The sequence below is a fragment of the Gopherus evgoodei genome, chromosome 6 (assembly GCF_007399415.2).
Source record: "Gopherus evgoodei ecotype Sinaloan lineage chromosome 6, rGopEvg1_v1.p, whole genome shotgun sequence".
NCBI lineage: Eukaryota > Metazoa > Chordata > Testudines > Testudinidae > Gopherus > Gopherus evgoodei.
In genome coordinates, this window is record NC_044327.1 from 88,497,911 (window position 1) to 88,515,777 (window position 17,867).

General features: G+C 44.4%; 1 protein-coding gene across 1 annotated transcript in view; it reads right to left on the minus strand.

Annotated features, from left to right (window-relative positions):
- ANKRD31 (ankyrin repeat domain 31) overlaps positions 1–17,867 on the minus strand; it is a 143,493-nt gene that overhangs the window by 68,672 nt on the left and 56,954 nt on the right. The window contains 3 exon segments of the mRNA XM_030566573.1: positions 5,556–5,816; positions 6,391–7,954; positions 8,585–8,646. Coding sequence (XP_030422433.1) covers positions 5,556–5,816; positions 6,391–7,954; positions 8,585–8,646 — 1,887 coding nt within the window.

Genomic DNA, 17,867 nt, shown 5'->3' on the forward strand with positions numbered 1-17,867 from the left:
TGCCAGGGTCTTCTCTACCCTCCAAATGCCCCCCCAAAAGATGCCTATGAGCAAGACTTAATGCAGCGTTCTGGTGTTTTTGAGGTACTAGGATCTGCTGTATCTTCTGCCCCTGTACTGGTGCAACCCAGTATAAGAGATTCTTCTTCATTATGAAGTAGGGTCCTGGTCCCTGGATTTTCCCTTCCACGGGGACCCCATCTATTCCAGTCACCTCCTTCCTAATGTTGTCGTACCTTGGGTCTTTGGCCTGGTCCCGTCCAAAATTTCCTTTTCCGTGGCTAATCTGCCCAAGATCTAGGGGCCCAGTCTCTGTTGCCTCTACTGGTTCAGAAGCGTTAGGGTGGGGGTCAGACTCAGGTGCTTCTCCCTCCTGGGTGGCCTCCTTTTCAGCTGCTCGAGTCTGCCTACCTCCGAGAGTGACCCTCTGGCTTTGAGTCAGTATTCGGGTTCCCAAGGCTTTAGCTGCCCTCCTTTCCCTTTTTGACTTTCTACCCTGTCTGGGAATGGAAAATAAATCTGGGGATATTTCAGAGAAGACTGGAGGTTGACAGTCTACTGTGGAGGCCTCACTAACTTCAGGGTTCCCCTTTTCCTCCAATCCTCCTACTAGGAGTAAGTTTCCAAACCCTGGGAAGTCCCTCATGTGAGCACCGGGTATGGGAGTTTAGGGACTATGCCTGCTGCTCCCTCAGTAGTGTTCCCCTGAATCTCGAGTTTTACTGGGATGGTGGGGTAATAACCAACTGTCCCATAGACGCATGTTATCCCTGTACACTTAGTCCACAGCAGCTGACTACACTTCACAAGCTTCCCCGAGATAAGCGTGATAGCACTCCCCAAATCAACCAGAGCCGTGGTCTCTACCCCATTTAGCTTTACTGGTCTGGTGTACATATGTGGGGTTAGTGAGACCCCCACAAGGTGGATTAGGGAGCATGGGTCTGCCCAGTTCCCCAGGTTACACTGCATCAGCTGCTCAGCATTGGGACATTGTGCAGCTATATGTCCCCACTCCCTGCAGGCATAAGATCTGTATGGAGCCCTAGGCATTCACCAGTCTCTTGGTTTGGGCAATCTAACATAATGATCCTCTTCTCCCTCAGTGCTCCGACTCTTTGTGGCTTTTGGTGAACCTTCAGCTCCTCTCTTTTTCCACCTGGGCCCTCCTGGTGGTCTACTCACCTGAGCTCTAGGGCTTGGTGCTGCGAGTTTAACCCAGGGTCCCTCTTCCTTAACTGGTCGGGTCAGCTCCCTCGCTGTCCTTCGCCTCTCTACCAGTGAAACAACCTCACCATAGGTGGAGGGTTCATTCTGGCTTACCCAGGCACAAAGGTCTGGCAGTAGTCCCCTCATGTATTGGTCGATGACCAGAACCTCTAGTATCATTTCCAGACTCCGGGACTCCGTTCGCAACCACTTTTGTGCGAGATGGACGAGGTCATACAATTGGGACCGTAGGGTTTTGTTTTCCTGGTACCTCCGCTCATGATACCGCTGGGCCCGCACTGCGGTCGTTACCCCAGATCGGGCCAGAATCTCTGCTTTCAGCTGCAGCCTCTTCAGGCAGATCATAGTAAGCCTTCTGGGCCTCCCCACACAGGAATGGGGCAAGGATGCCAGACCACTGATCTCGAGGCCAGGCCTCCCGAAGGGCTGTCCTCTCAAAGGCCAGAAAGTATGCCTCTACACCATCCTCTCGCATCATTTTCTGCAGCCAATGGCTGGCCCGTATGATCTGCGTCTCATCATGGCCATGGTTCAGCTCTGTAAGGGTCTTTATCTGGTTTACCAGTTCCTGCAACATAACTTGGTCCATCAGCAGGCGATAGTCTCTTGCTGCAGCCGCACTGCCTCCTGTTGGGCAGCTGGCTGGACACGGGTAGCCTCCTGCTGGGCCACCGTAGCTTGTATCAATGCCCGTACTAAGTCATCCATTGTGGTGAAAAAAAAAATAAACCCTCTACCTTTTTTTTTTTTTTTTTTTTTTTAAATCACTCTCCTTCTTCTGCCGTGCTGTGCACACTTCTGACACCACTTGTGACAAAGTTCCTCCTCTACCTTGGTGGGTCCTGCGCTTATTGGCAGATTTGCTCACCTCAGTGATCTTCCCCACAGTCTGGGTCAACTCCTCCTGTGTCTGATCAGGAGTTGGGAGGTTTGGGGGAAACCCGGGCCCGCCCTCCATTCCGGGTTCCAGCCCAGGGCCCTGTGGATTGCAGCTGTCTATAGTACCTCCTGTAACAGCTGCATGACAGCTATAATTCCCTGGGCTACTTCCCCATGGCCTCCTCCAAACATCTTCTTTAGCCTCACCACAGGACCTTCCTCTTGGTGTCTGATAACACTTGTACTCCTTAGTCCTCCAACAGCACACCCTCTCACTCTCAGCTCCTTGTACCTCTTGCTCCCAGCTCCTCACATGCACTTCCTCTCCTCTGGCTCCCCCTTGCCTGACTGGAGTGAGCTCCTTTTTAAACCCAGGTGCCCTGATTAGCCTGCCTTGATTGGCTGCAGGTGTTCTAATTAGCCTGTCTGCCTTAATTGGTTCTAGCAGGTTCCTGATTACTCTAGCGCAGCCCCTGCTCTGGTCACTCAGGGAACAGAAGACTACTCATCCAGTGACCAGTATATTTGCCCTCTACCAGACTCCTATACCCCAGTTGTTTGGGTCTGTCACAGTGGGAAACGTGTGACTCTGGTGACAGACCAAACTGTAGGAAGAGAGTTTAGCAATTTTCACTTAGTTCTATGTAAGCTGAAAAGGAATAGGTAGGGCCAAATGAGTGAAGTACTGTAGATGGGTGAAGCGGAAACTCATATTGACCACTGCATATATGACAATGTAGGAACAAAAGGTTTCTTTTCAGGAACAGAAAGGGTCAGAAAGTCCACCGGGGTGTGAAAGAGATAAGATAAGGAAAAAACCAGCCATCCATGATGGATAACAGAGTTGATAAAAGAGGAAGAAGAGCAAGCCAAGAAGCATCACTCATATATATTAGTCCTTTTAGTAGTTGCAATCCACTTCTGCTCACAGCTGGAAGCCATGGGCCCAGTTTTTAGTGCCTTCAGCTACCTCAGTGATGACATCTCCTTCCGTGATTCATCAAAACAGCTGCTTTCCTATGGGTCCATGCAGCTAACAAAATACTGGATGAATAAAATGTTTTCTGGAGATAGTATTCTCAACTGGGGATGGAGGCGGGGATGCAGGCAGGGGGAGAAAGAGCTGAGCTGTGAAATGATCTTCCAGAGGAAATTATACAGCAAAATACATGGTTTTGATAAAGTTTTCCCACTACAACTGGAAATACAGAATGGGAGAACAAAATAATATACATACAAGTATATACATGTAACTCTCCTGCCCGTCAGAGTTGGCAGCAACAAGGGCTGGGTTCAGTATCTAGGGGTGCCGTTTCAATAACACAATGCAAAACTGGCTCGAGCCCCACCCAGTGACCTGGGACAATTACATAGCACCACTACTCCCCAGGTGCCTCTACCAGGCAATACTTCCCCTCTCGCAAGCACGGAGTCTGAGTGTAGCAAAAGCCTTTTGATAAAGGAGGGAAACAATGAGGCATTATGTTGGGGAAACACCACAAACAGGATTCATAACACAAATCATGAGCAAAAGACCCACCTGCAACTAAGTTTGGCAGTGTCCTTTTCCCCTCAGGGTCTTAAGTCCAGCAACCCAACAGTCATCCCACCCACAGTTTCTGACCTTGGTCAGTGCAGCCCCCAGAGTGCAGACGTTCTTCTGCAGAGTTTACCTTCCAGCTTCCCCCACTCTCACATGCTCCGCTGCTCGGGTTGATTGCCAAGCCTCTCCATGGGGCTCTGCTGCAGTCTTCACTTCCAGCTGCCTCTCTCTGCCACCTGCCCTGCCATCCACTCCGCTCGCCACGCCACAGCTCTTCGCTATCCGCTCCTCTCCACTAGCTTTTCTGCTAGCCGCTCACCAACTTGTCTTCAGCCCCACCCCCACCCTTAACATAGCTCTCAGCAATCTCAGCTCTTTAGTGACATCAGCTCTCAGTGATTTTAGCTGGTAGAAGGGGAGCCTCAGTGCCAGTGCACCGCTAGCCCAAAGTAGGTCTAATGCTTAGACCCAGGTATCCGTGATTTCAGCTCTGTAGCATGTAACAAGACTCCAAATGGAGTCAAAACTAGCTCTGTTATTGCACACTGGAGAGAGGAGGGATAAAAGTGGTGTTTTGGGCACTCAGAAGGGCACTACCAGGCACAGATACCTGTCCCCAGCCTCTCTCAATCCACTGGAGTTTGGAACCCATGTCCCTTGCCTAGTGAGTGCTACATAGGTGAGGACGAGTCCCTCTGTCATAAAATGCCAAGTACAGTTCTACTGTCCTTGCAAATGAGATCAGCCCCTGAAGTCCTTTTCCACAGCTCACCACCAGATATCAGGGAAGAGCTCATTCTCATTTTGCTTACATCCACATACATATCTCATAATACAGATCAAACAAGAGTGGTAAACAGGGGTTTGGGGAAGAGTTTGCTGAAGGCAGGGTGAGAAGCTTTCTTTCTAGGTACAGTTCTACAGTACAGTAATGGCCAGTGATGGAATAGTTACTGTGATCTGCAGTGGATATGCCATGTCTTCTTTCCTGCCTGAAGACAGAATGGACTTACTGTCTATAAAGAGTAAGTTTATGGCTGTGATGAAGGAAAAGATTAATGGTTTGAAGAACAAGTACTGACACTGCAGAGCATCAGAGAAGCTGAGGAGTACTTGGGGGAACCAGATTCAGGAAGCATCACCATCCCAGATTCAAGAAAGAAAGGAACTGGTGATCAGGGAATCAGTGAGAGTGGAAATCAGAAAGGACTGACAGTTTATAACCACCAGAGTCAAGAGGACCAGGCAGCATTCTACACAGCTGGAGGTGGATGAAGAGGAGTAGGCTGTGACCACCAGAGAGAAGAGGATATAGTATATGCATACAGCTGTTATCATGTTCTCAGTCTAAAAGCTGCAGAACACCTCTGTGGCTATCCGAGTGGTTAAGTGGAATGGAGAGCGGAACAGGACAAAACTGCTGCTCAGCCCAACCTGCAAGATCATCAAGTGTGCCCACAAAGATAACTTCAACCATCCAAAGAAGACAGATGAATCCTTGTCCGAGATTCTATGCTAGCCCTGTGCTAGCTCAGCTGGCATGCAGTGTCTTTACTGTACATGCCACTGTAAATATAAACAAACCCTTTAAGTCAGCTTTTTTCCATGTAAAGAAGTAAGCACCAACACTGTGAAAAAGTGCTTGAAACTTTGTTCATTCTTGTAGCTTTGTCAGTAAAAATATTAATCATTTAAGTGCTTATTCTCCAATAGCTACATAATAACTATCAATACATTTAGAAGCCCTGACAGTGGTTCACATATTTGGCATTTGTTGGGCAGGATATATGCTTCATACACTATGCTTATTTTTCTAAATCACTCATTATAAATGACCAAAAGTCTCCTTCTTATAAATCTTGAAAAATAAACGTTTCTTTATAATATATTATTAACAACTCACCTGATTTCTCAGACATTTCCTGTTCTGCTGCTTGACTGAATTGTGATAGATTAGGTGAATTACTGTTATTGGCACATAAATCTGTGTTTTGTCTGGTCTCCTGAAGGTCTTGTCTTATTCTTTTAGTTTGGATTGTTTCTGTTTCAAGTAATGGTAACGTTATAGGAGTATTATTCTTTGCAGTTCTTTCTGCTTCACTTTTCTCAATGCAACATTTTCCAGTGCTTTGCTCTCCACTTCTCTCAGCAGTCATTCCCTCATCTGTTTGTTGAACAAAAGGATTTAAAATATCTGTGCCATGACTCTCATGACTTTCAGAAACATTAGCTCTATTAACTGATTGATGAAAATTAATGTCAAAGTGTTTATGTAGCATAGGCAAAGTACTTCTATGATATAATTATCTAAATCTTTGGAAATATTTTTGCATTATGAACATTTTGTTCACTATACAATGAAAACTGTAAAAATTGAATCAATAAGGATTCAAAAATTGTTCTGTGAAAATGTAGTGTTTTAGTCTGATTTCACTTTAAAGAAAAATTCTTTAACAAAGAGTGCTTAAGAATTCCTTCATTTTCATTACTTTAATCAATATCAATATTATAGTTATATTTTGATAGTAACAAAATAACTACCAGGGGCTCGGCTGCAAAAATGTCCAATCAATTAATTTTGCACACCTGGCAATATTTCTGGAATGCAATTCATGCATTGCCATTTGTGTATGCTACTGTATATGCTGCACATATTGCACTACTCTAAAAGATCTATTACAAACTACAACATGCCTACAAAGAATTCCTAAAATTGTATAAAAAATAAAACTTTTCACCTGATTTTTGGGAAGTTTCCTGCTCTGTTTCTTGGGTCAGCTGAGATGGATGAAGTGAATTCTTGTTCATACAACTAATGGAATACAAATCTGTACCTAAGCTGATTTCCTGAAGGTCCTGTCTCTTTCTTTTCACTTGAAATGCTGCTTTTTCATGTAGCTGTAAAGCTGCAGATGTGTTAATCTCTGAATTCATTTCACCTTCAATTTTCTCAGTGCAGCATCTTCCAGTGCTTCCTTCTGTGCTTAGCATCATCCTCATTCCCTCACCTGTTTGATGAGCAAAAGGCCTTAGCACACTGATGCTAAAATTCTCAGGACTTTCAGAATCACTAGCTCTATTAACAGCTGCTGAAAATTGATGCAATGAAAGTATTTCTGTACTTGTTTGAAGTGTTTGTACAGTACAGTTATCTACATCTTTAGAGACATTTTTATAAATGTTTTGATTCTCATTGTCAATATACTGTTCAGATAGGACTGTATAGACTGAATCAGTGAGGTTTACAGTTCCCTGTGGTGAAAGTGTAGTTAGGCTTTCTGATTCTAGCCGGTTTCCCTGTAAAGAAATATCTTCAAAAAGAGGTAAAGAGTGTTTTAAACTTTGTTCCTCCTCATTAATTCTGTCTCTTTCGATATCAAAGTTAATTTGATCTTTGGAGTTTTCCAAAAAAAGAAATTGGTCTGATGGTCTATTATTCTCATTGTAAATGATATTTTCTTCAACAAAGTGGATACTACTTATTCTCTTAGCTGCAGTCAGACTCTTGTCACCCATGCTACCATCTTTATTGTGGTTAAGACAATGGTGTTCATTATCCCGATTCATAAAACATTGCTCTGCAGTCACAAGAGGCACACTGATTTCTTTACACAAAGAAAGTACTGAGTGAGAATCAAGTTCTGTTAACTCAACATTCTCAGACTGCTCTGTAGATGCTTTTACTACAGGAATTGAGGATTCAGTGCACAGTAAACTAGTTACCTGGTCTGTCATTATTATTGAAGGTTTGTTGTTGCTTCCACAAGTCTTCTCCCTTTCTTTTGAAACTGGAGTATCACTATTACAGAAGTCATGTTCTTTTTGCATTTCTGCCTGTTTGGGTATGCTGGGCTTTTCCCCTACTTCACAAATATTATCTGAACTATAATTATGATGTGCAGAGGACCTAGTTATTCTTTTTGAGAAAGAGGTATTAACCGTGAACCCAGTGTTATGTCCAACATGAGGGTCATATGTTTTGTGGCTTCTGCTTCTTGTTTTGTCTCTAGATGTATCTGAAGGAGACACAATTGTCCTGTACTCACTGACATTCTCGATAGATACAATCTTTTTTACAGTCCCTACTGATTTCTTTGTCTGTGTTGGAACCAGTCTTGCATCTTTTGAGTTTTTTTCATTCAACAATCTTTGATCCTCAAAAACTCTGGAGATGGAACCTTTGGCATTTCTTATTGAATTCTCTTTGCTACTTTGTTCAAAGTTGACAAATCCTTGCTTTGATTTATTATTATTATTATGAACACCTGAACTGTGAACTGTGCTCTCTGAATGTACTTCCAACTACAAAAACAAAACACAATTGATTTAATTTTCTGGTAGATTGCTTTGTAATATTTCATTCTAGGTTGCTGCTTCAACTGTATAGTCAATGATACAAGTCACAAAATATGGTAGAACTCAACTGGACTTGTCTTAGTGATTATTTCACATCTGGTGATCTGCTTGGAGCAGAAACACAACAAAAACTAAACTAAATATTGAAAGCATCAATAACACTATCAAAAACATGTTTTCCAAATAAAGGTCTATTTTTGTATTTATGATACTCTCTTCAGTGAATGCTTATCATCAATAAAATATAAAACAGTGTTTTAGGATGTAAGTTAAACAGAGAAAAAATGAAAACACTTATATTCCAATACAGTATTTCTGAGAATGATAGTATCTACCAAGGTAAATTACACAGACATTTACCATAACACATAAAATTATAGCAAGTAAGAAGAAAGGTCTTTCCACACCTCATTATATGCTAAAAATATTTTTAGTCATGAAATGTTTAGTATGTACTGTTTCTGAAGAGCATTTCAGAAATGCTCTACCTTTCTACTATACTTCATTGTAGAATAGCAAATGCATGACTGTTCACCACCAAATGACAATGATTGTTCCTTAAAAAAAAAAAGTTACCTGATGCTGGTGTGTGTCATTTATTCTTTGAGCATTTAATATACTCTCTACATCCTTTTTAGCTGAAAGGAAAATGAGAGATTGAAAGGATCAATATCAAAAGAAAATTACAATTCTCTGTTTTACAGGCACAGCATCCTATGCTCAGAGTCTAGCTTGTAGTGAATCCTAATAACTATTTGCTATCTGGAAATAACAAAAAAACAGATAAAGATCAAAAAAGTTAGACATTAAATTCATGAGCTCAGATCTCCAGTTGTACCAGAAGTCTGCTTGGTACAGTTGAGGAGAAGAAGGAGTAAATGTGGCTTTAAGCGTCCTGATTCCTGAGGAGGTTGGTAGCCTGTCTGACCCTCAGTGAAATTTAAGAGTAGCCACAAGGCTTCTCTAAGTTACACATGCTGCACTGGCCCTTTAGAGGCCATTCTGAAGCTAGTGATAGCTGGTTCACAAGTTGCTCAAGTCATGCCCCTTCCACTCCCAGCATGCTTTGTACACTGGGCAGAGGAAGGGAATGGGATGGTGTAAAAGGCAACTCATCAGCCCTACACCTGCCAGGGATTGCCTCTGAATCAGTTTTAATTGCTGGCTGGTTGTTTAAATTAGCTTTCTGGCCACCCCTTTGTGTTGCCAGAGTGGCATAAGTGGGCTGGAATAGGGGCCAGGATCTGGCTCTAGATATTTATGTAAATAAATCAGGCACTAAAATCATAGCATATAACCACTGTGATCTTACATTCCAGTATTTATAGCTTTATCAACAGTTAAAAACAGTCCTTCTAGAGCTGGGAGCTTTCTCCTAAGGCATATGCAAAGTTAATCAGGAGAGGAATAAAAGACACACATTCACCTTCTATCGGTTACTAATTAGTCATACAACAGGACAGAAAAACGTAAAGAAGGAATTCTTTATACAGAAAACAGAGAGAGTGCAAAAATTCTCATGTGTTCAAAAAATTTGAAATTCAAACCACATAACAGTGACTACTTATTGGCTATGAAACTGGTTTCAATAAAGTTCAAGTAACTGAAGAATTTTCATGGTGACGACCACATCTCCATGGCCCACAAGCATCATGAAACTTTGCACTAAGATATTCTACACTGAAAGTCAATACCTGACTGAGACACAGAATGAGAGGTTACTCACCTAGTGCAGTAACTGGAGTTCTTCAAGATGGGTGTCCCTATGGGTGCTCCACTTCAGGTGTGGTTGCACTCCATGAGTCTTAGAGCTGAGATTTTCTGTAGTAATGCCTGTTCAGCCCATGCATGTGCTCCGGATATCCTCATGCCCTGTACCAAGGATATATAGAGTTGCATGGGCAAAACGGCCTCAGTTCCTTCTCTACCATGAAGTCCTATAAGACAGAACTCCAAAGCAGAGGGGAAGGAGGATGGGTATTAGAGCACCTGTAGGGACATACATCTCAGAGAATTCCAGTTACTGCATGTGACAGAATACACCCCTGTATTCACACTCTACACAACAACTGTAATAATCTTTGCATAAAGTACAAAGCTGCCGTGTAAGGTATCATTTGAAAACTCATAATTTGCTGATCAGTATTGTCCTGCTGAAATATGTGTGGTAACATTGTATATGAAGTTATAAGATTCCCCTGGATGGTGTTATTAACACATGTTCCAAACCCCACAGCTCTGCTCAACAGATGGCTAGCAAACAGGTCTGTCCTAAACAAAGAAATGTGTGCTCTGCTTAATTTGCATTTAAGCAGTAAACAGAGTCATCAAGCAGGAAGGAAAGACAAAGGAAGTTCAAAAAGGTGGGGAAAAACAGCAGGGAACATCCTTCCACATAGATTCTTTGTCTCCTAGTGTCCAGCTGGAAATATTTTTCAAGAGGGGGACTGAAACTATAAAAAGGAGAGACAAACATCCCAAGATATCCCTCTCTCTTTCTCCCTGTCTATCACGTTCATTACACATGAAGAGAAAAAGGAAGCAGATGTTGGACTCTGGGAGAGGGGTCCTGACCTGAAACTTTTGGCAGTAATCTGGTGAAGTATATGGTAAAAAACTTTGCTTGAATCTAATATAGTTTGTTAGGTTACACATTAGTAAACATCTTATCTTTATTTTTCTTGTAACTATTTCTGACTTTTATGCCTCATTACTTGTATTCACTTAAAATCTCTCTTCATAGTTAATAAACATGTTTTACTGTTTTATCTAACCCAGTGTATTTAAATTGAAGGATCTGAATAACTATTTGAGATAATAACTGGCATATTATTCCCTTAAAGGAATAACGGATTTAAAATTTTTGTACTGTCTAAGAGAGATTGGGCAGTACAGAAATGTATTTCTATGTTCGGTCACCCTGCAGTATAACCAAGGCTGGTGAGAGACAGAATGTAACCCAAGTGTGACTGGTAGGCTGCAGTTACACACAGACACTCAGGGTGTGACTTGCATGCCAGAAGGCTGTTTGTGAGTGGTCCAGGTGGGAGCTACTTCACTAAGGCACCCACGGTTGCAGAGCAGGGGTAACACAGCCCCCTACTGGTCTGGACTGTACCCTGGTATGTCATATTGCACAAGCAGAGTAACCTCTCCTCCTTCTTTGAGTAGCATCCCTATGGGTGCTCCACTTCAGCTGACTTCCAAGCAGTATCACCTGAAGGTTGAGGGGGCTTTGGAACTGGATCCAACACTGAAGAAAGGACTGCCATAGCAACAGTCGCATCTGATCTAGTGTCATTTATCAGCATGTAGTGTTTGGAAAAAGTGTACACTGAAAATTTCAGTATTTGGAAAAAAAATTCACAGCCATAGAGACAGCTTGGGAGATTGCTGAATGGGTCATTACTCTTGAAAAGGGCTAAATATTAGCAGTTTGATGATGAACAAGAATATAACGGGAAGCCCACTTTGAAAGTCTTTGGGTGGAAAATGAAGATCCTTTTGATCTGTCTGCAACTGAAGTAAACAGTGAGGGAGAGTTTCTGAATGGTTTAGTTCTGTCCAAAGCTAATGGAGGGCAGCTTCCCCTCTAGGGTGGCGAGGCTTTGAAAAGTACACAGAAAGGCAGATAGCTTGATTAATGTGGAAATTGGAGGATATTTTAAATATGAACTTGGGATGTTGGCACGGCAATATCTTTTTATCCTTGAAGAAAATCATGAAGAGAGGACTACCCATTAACCTTCCTAGTTCTCCAGTCCTGTGGGTAGAAATGATAGCTACTAAGAATGCTGTTTTCTCAGATAAATACAGCAGACAACAGTTAGCTAATGGCTCAAATGGAGATTTAATAAGACAAAAAAGGACGAAGTTCAAACCTCATAGTCTAATTTGCGGGAAAAGATTACTCAATCCCTTGACGAATCTTCTTGTCATGGGATGAGCAAAGACTGAAAATCCTTGCATAGGGGAATGAAAGGCTGTAACAATCACCTAATTAAGCCTGACAGTACTCTCAGAAAGACCTGACTTCTTTAAATCCAACAGGTAATCAAGAACCCCAGAGAGGGAAGTATGAACAGATGAAAACTGATGCTGGGTACACCAATGGTGAAATCGTTTCCATTTCCGAAGGTAAGTATTTCTAGTAGAGTTCTTTCTGCTTTTAATAAGATCTGTTTTACCTTTTGCTGAACTGGAAACCTCTATGCCCAAGAACTATCAAGGAGCCACACTGTCAGTTGGAGGATGGTCATTTTGGGGTGGAGAGACTGACCAGAGTTCTGGGACAGCAGATGGAAAATGGTTGGAAGCTCCAGCACTGGAAAAAAGCAAGATGAATCATGTAAGGGTACCAGACCTGTCTCAGCCAAGCTGGTGCAACTAGAATGGCTCTGTTTTGTTTGATCTTGTTCAGCGCCCTCAGAACCAGTGGTGTCAGCAGATATGCATAAAGAAGGCCCAAGAAAAGAGGAAGGTGTCTCCTAAGAGTTGAAGACCCAAATCTCTTCTCAAACAGAACTTCTTACATTTTCTGTTGGCGGCAGTCGCAAATAGGTCCACTTCTGGAACCCCCAAGTCAGGAATATCTGTTTGAGGATTTGAGGTTCAGCTCCCACTCATAATCCAAGGAGAAATGTCTTGTCAGATCATCAGCCACGGAGTTCTGTATGCCTGGAAGGTAAAAGGCTGAACTGAGAATGTGATTGTACCAGTTCTGCAGCTTTATTGCTCTGGCACAAAAAGAAAGGGATTTCACCTCTCCCTGACGATTTATGTAGAACATGCAGGCCACATTGGTAGTCATGATTTTGATGGCTTGTCCTCTAAGAGAGGAAGTGAATGCAGGCATTTCTGACTGCTTGTAACTCTGGGAGGTTGTGCAATGACTAGGGAAACAGCAGGGGCAGGCTTAATGGTCGAAGCACCATTTGGGCATAGTGGTTGGAGCCAGAGTCAAGCCTAGTGGCTGGAGCCAGAGGTCAAAACTGAAAACAGTGTCAGGTACCAAGCCAAAGGTCAGAGCTGGAGACACCAATGGAATTTAATGCGGAGAAGCAGGAACGTGACTTAGGGCAGGACAGCAGGAACTGGGAGTAGACAGGAGTCTGGGATAGGAACCGGCAGGGAAGCAGGCTCAGGAGTCAGATAAGCACAAGAGGTCTATAGTAGCAGCCAACCAGGGATTCCTAAAGTTGCTTGGACAACTTCCTGTTGGCTCTTCCTGCTTTATATAGAGTACCTCAGCCAATGGGGGAGCTGGACTTTTCCCCCAATTGGGAGCTTTGGGGGTGGGGCCCTCTGCAAGCTAATTCCCTGGTTAGTTAGGTGAACTGCTGAGTGGTGGTCATGGCCTGGACTCTGCCTGGAGATCTGTGGGCCATGGTTTGAGGCCTGTGATCCCCCACAGGTTGATATGAAGGACAGACTCTTGAGTTTCTGGCTTGTGGATTGGCTGGAGCCTAGCACAGGAGTAACTCTGCATCGTCATAGCCTGATAATTTGCCATTCTAAACTGGAGTGTCACAGAGGAGAAACCTTTGTGCACAATGAGGTCAAGGTGTCTATGTTGCTGTGTAGGGTTTTATTATTTATACTGCCCTATTGGACGGGAGGAAGGATCTTCACCTGGTGCTGACACTACCAGTGAACATGGAGTACCAGAAAAAACATAACGTTTGAGAGATCTTGCAGACCTTGGTACCAAGAGATATTCAGTACTCATTAATATCAGAGACTCTGGCTCATCAGACACTCACAAGTCCTCAGAGAATCTAAATTCCTGCAGCACTGGGTGAATCTGCACGTGATTGATGCAGCAATCCTGGCGGTCAGGATGTCAAAGAGTTTATGAGACCTCTCCTGTATCACCATTGTCTCTGTCTGTGTTTGTCTACACTACAAAATTAAGTCGACTTTATCTAATTCAACCTCGAACCTCCAAATTAAGTCAATTGTGCATAGCCACACACTATGCTCATTGTCTCGATGGAGTGCGTCCTCACTAGCAGTGCCTGCACTGATGCACAAAGCAGTGCATTGTGAGTAGCTATCCCAAAGTGCAACTTGCCGCAATGTGTTTTGGGAAGTTTGTGCAGTGCCTCATGGGACCAAAACAATGTCACAGAGGAGAATGGGAACATTGCGTTGGCATCCGTAGCAGGGTGATGACTCACTGGGGCGGCGCCTCCTGCTGGTTGTCCAGAGAATTAGCTTTTTCAGCTCCGAAGCTCCTTCTGCAGGCTGATGTTCCACTTGCCGCTGGCCGCCGTGTCCCTCCCAGACCCTGGTGCCCCTTTACGTTGGGTGCTGCCCCCTGGCAGTACCCCCATAGACCCTCCTCGGGGAACCCCCAAACCCCTTTCCCCACCTCACCTCAGTGGCTACTGCCAATCACCATCTAGCCCTTGTTCACTGGGGCAGACTGCAGTCTGTAAAGGCCACTCATCATTGGCAAGTGGGGTTTGGACCTGCTGCCTTTGCCTACCCCAGGGTACCCCTCTGTAGCCACAGTACCTGTCTTGGCCCTTATCAAGGCCTGCAGCCTGGGGGTTCTCCAAGCTGGAGCTCTTGAGCTCCTCTAGCCTCTCCCCAGCCCTGCTCCACTCTAGGTACCTTTGTCAGCTCTCAGGCAGCTAGGCCCTTCTCCCTCAAGAGCTAGAGGGAGAGTCCTTCCAGCTCCTGGCCTCCCTGGCCTTTATAAGGCCAGCTATGGTCTGATTGGGGCATGGCCCCAGCTGTGGCTGTTTCCCCAATCAGCCGAGGCTTGCTGCTCTCCATAGCAGCAGCCCTCACGCAGCCTCAGCCCTGTCCCAGGGCTGATTTCAAGCCCTTCAGGGCAGGAGTGGGTGACCACTCTGTTACAGCATTCCATGATGCACTGTGCTCCCTTCCTCGTATCAACGGCAAACAACCCAGTGGTTTTCGCGCCTTAAAATGGCCGTGTGTATGCCATAACCCCAGAAGCATGGAGTCTGCTCAGTTGTGCACTCTTGCTGTGAGCATCTCAAACACCTTGAGCTTCTCCTGCAGTATTTCCAGATCCGAAGTAGGGTCTACCATGCAGAACATAACAATGTCCTGCAAGCAGCCCTGCTGCAAGCCACTGAAAAAAACAATTCACAGTTACTGCTGGCAGTCACAGAGCAGTTGCACTCTGTTGAGCACCATTTCTGGTCCTGTGAAAACAGCACTGACTGGCGGGACCGCATCGTTTGGCAGGAATGGGATTACGAGCTGTGGCTACAGAACTTTCAAATGTGGAAGGCATTTCTAGGAACTTTGTGCAGAACTTTCCCCTGCCTGCAGTTCAGCAACACAAAAATGAGATCTGCTTTGACAGTGGGGAAGTGAGTGGTAATTGCTTTTGGAAGTTTGCAATGCCAGACAGTTACCTGTCAGTGTGGAATCAATTTGTAGTAGGTAAATCAACCATGGTAGCTGCTGTGCTCCAAGTGTGCAGGGCCATTAATCGACTTCTGCTACAAACAGTAGTGAGTCTGGGAAATGTGCAGGACATAGTGCATGGTTTTGCCACAATGGGGTTCCCTAATTGTGGTGGGGCGACAGATGGCATGCATATCACCATCTTGGCACCAGACCACTTTGCCAAAGAGTACATAAACAGAAAGGGATACTTTTCAACGGTGTTGCAAGCGCTGGTGGATCACAGGGGGTGTTTCACCGACATCAGCGTAGCATGGTTGGGAAAGGTTCATGACGTTTGTATCTTTAGGAACTCGGGTCTGTTCAAAAAGCTGCAATCCGGGACTTTCTTTCCAGACCACTAAATGAACATTGACAACATTGAGATGCCTATAGCTATCCTGGGGGACCCAGCCTATCCCTTGCTCCCATGGCTCATGAAGCCATACACTGGCTATCTGGACAATAGTAATGAACAACTCAACTGTAGGCTGAGAAAGTGCAGAATGGTGGTTGAATGTGTCTTTGGTCATTTGAAAGGGTGCTGGAGAAGTTTACTAACAAGGTTTGACCTTAGTGAAGAGACTCCCATGGTTATAGTTGCCTGCTGTGTGCTCCATAATATCTGTGAAAAAAGGGGGAAATTTTTCTGCAGGGGGGGGCACCTGAGACAGATCACGTGGCAGCCATTTTTGAGCAGCCAGACACCAGAGCAATAAGAAGAGTACAGCAAGAGGCACTGCATATCTTCAAGGCTTTGAAAATCCATTTCAATAATGGATCACAGTAATGTGAGCTGCTTGTCCACATTTTGTTTTTCCTAAACCTTCACCTGCATTGTATCACTGTTCCTGTAAAGCCAACATCCCGCCCTGCCCAAGCCCACTGCTTCTACTCAATAAAGAACATTTATTTCTTGAATCCATTTACTTTATTTAACAAACATAAGTAAAGAGGGAGAACAGAAAAAAAGGTAACCTTGGGGAAAAGGGGTTGTAAACTTGAAACGGGAGAAACATTTTCAGCTGTGTAACAAAACACCACATTCCAGACCATCAAAGGTCTGTGAATAGGCACCTTCTGTTTGTTGTACCCTCCCCCTCAGTTAAGTGAAAGGGATAATGAACTTTTCACCCACGCCTCATGGAACGCTTGGAGGACGGTGATTCTGTGCCAGGCAATGCTGGCTGGCTGTCTACCAGGGTTTTCAGAGGGACTCTACCCTTCTGCTTCTATTCCTGCAGTTCAACCAGATGCCTCAACATGTGTGCTTGGTCCCTCATAATCCAAAGCATCTTATCCTGTGCTGCACGCTCCTGCTCATTGGAAGCTTTCCTGCTCTCTATGTCCATGTCTAATTTTTCAGACAGTGAAATCCTCCACACTCTCAGTTTTGTGTCAGCTGTCCCAGAGGCGTTCATTCTCTCGGTGAACAAGTCCTCACGCATTCCCTTTCTCCTCCTTCTAATCAGTGAAAGTCTTCTTTCTGGTGTTGATGACATGCTGAAGGACGCATTTCCAGCTGTTAGTCATGGGAAAAAATAAAGGAGCCATTGTACATGAATAAAATGTTTCCATTTTGATTGGGGAAAGTCCCAGACGATTGGAAAAAGGAAAATATAGTGCCCATATTTTAAAAAGAGAACCTGGGGAACTACAGAGTGGTCAGCTTCACCTCAGTCCCTGGCAAAATCATGGAGCAGGTCCTCAAGGAATCCATTCTGAAGCACTTGGAGGAGAGGAAGGTGATCAGGAACAGTCAACATGGATTCACCAAGGGCAAGTCATGCCAGACCAACCTGATTGCCTTCTATGATGAGAAAACTGACTCTGTGGATATGGGGAAAGTGGTGGATGTGATATATCTTGACTTTAGCAAAGCTTTTGACACGGTCTTCCACAGTATTCTTGCCAGCAAGTTAAAAAAGTGTGGATTGGATGAATGGACTATAAGGTGGTGTGACAGACTCAGGCCAGAAGGATATAAGAGGGTAGTGGAAGGCAGGTATATCAGCCTTAGAATGAGCAGGTCCCTGTTCCCTGGATACAAGGGCTCCAGGCCAATCAAGACACCTGATGCCAATTTAACCAGTTAAGGTCGTTAGGCTAATGCCAGCACCTGACCTCAATTAACTGACAAAGGGTCAGTTAAGGCTGTTAGGCTAATGGAGATAGATGCAGCCAATTAAGGTCCCACTTATACTGCTTTAAAAGCTCTACTTTCCAGTTCTCTCAAGAGGAGCCCAGGTGAAAGGAGCTGGAGAAGAGGAAGGATTACTGAGCCCTAAGATAAGGGTGAAGCTTGGAAAAGGGGAGCATGGGGAAGTGGACCAGGGAATCAAAGCAGTGTCAGTGGAGGAGGGAAGCCACTAACAGCTGCTATCATTAGGGTACCTGGTCTGGAACCCGGAGTAGAGGGCGGGCCCAGGTT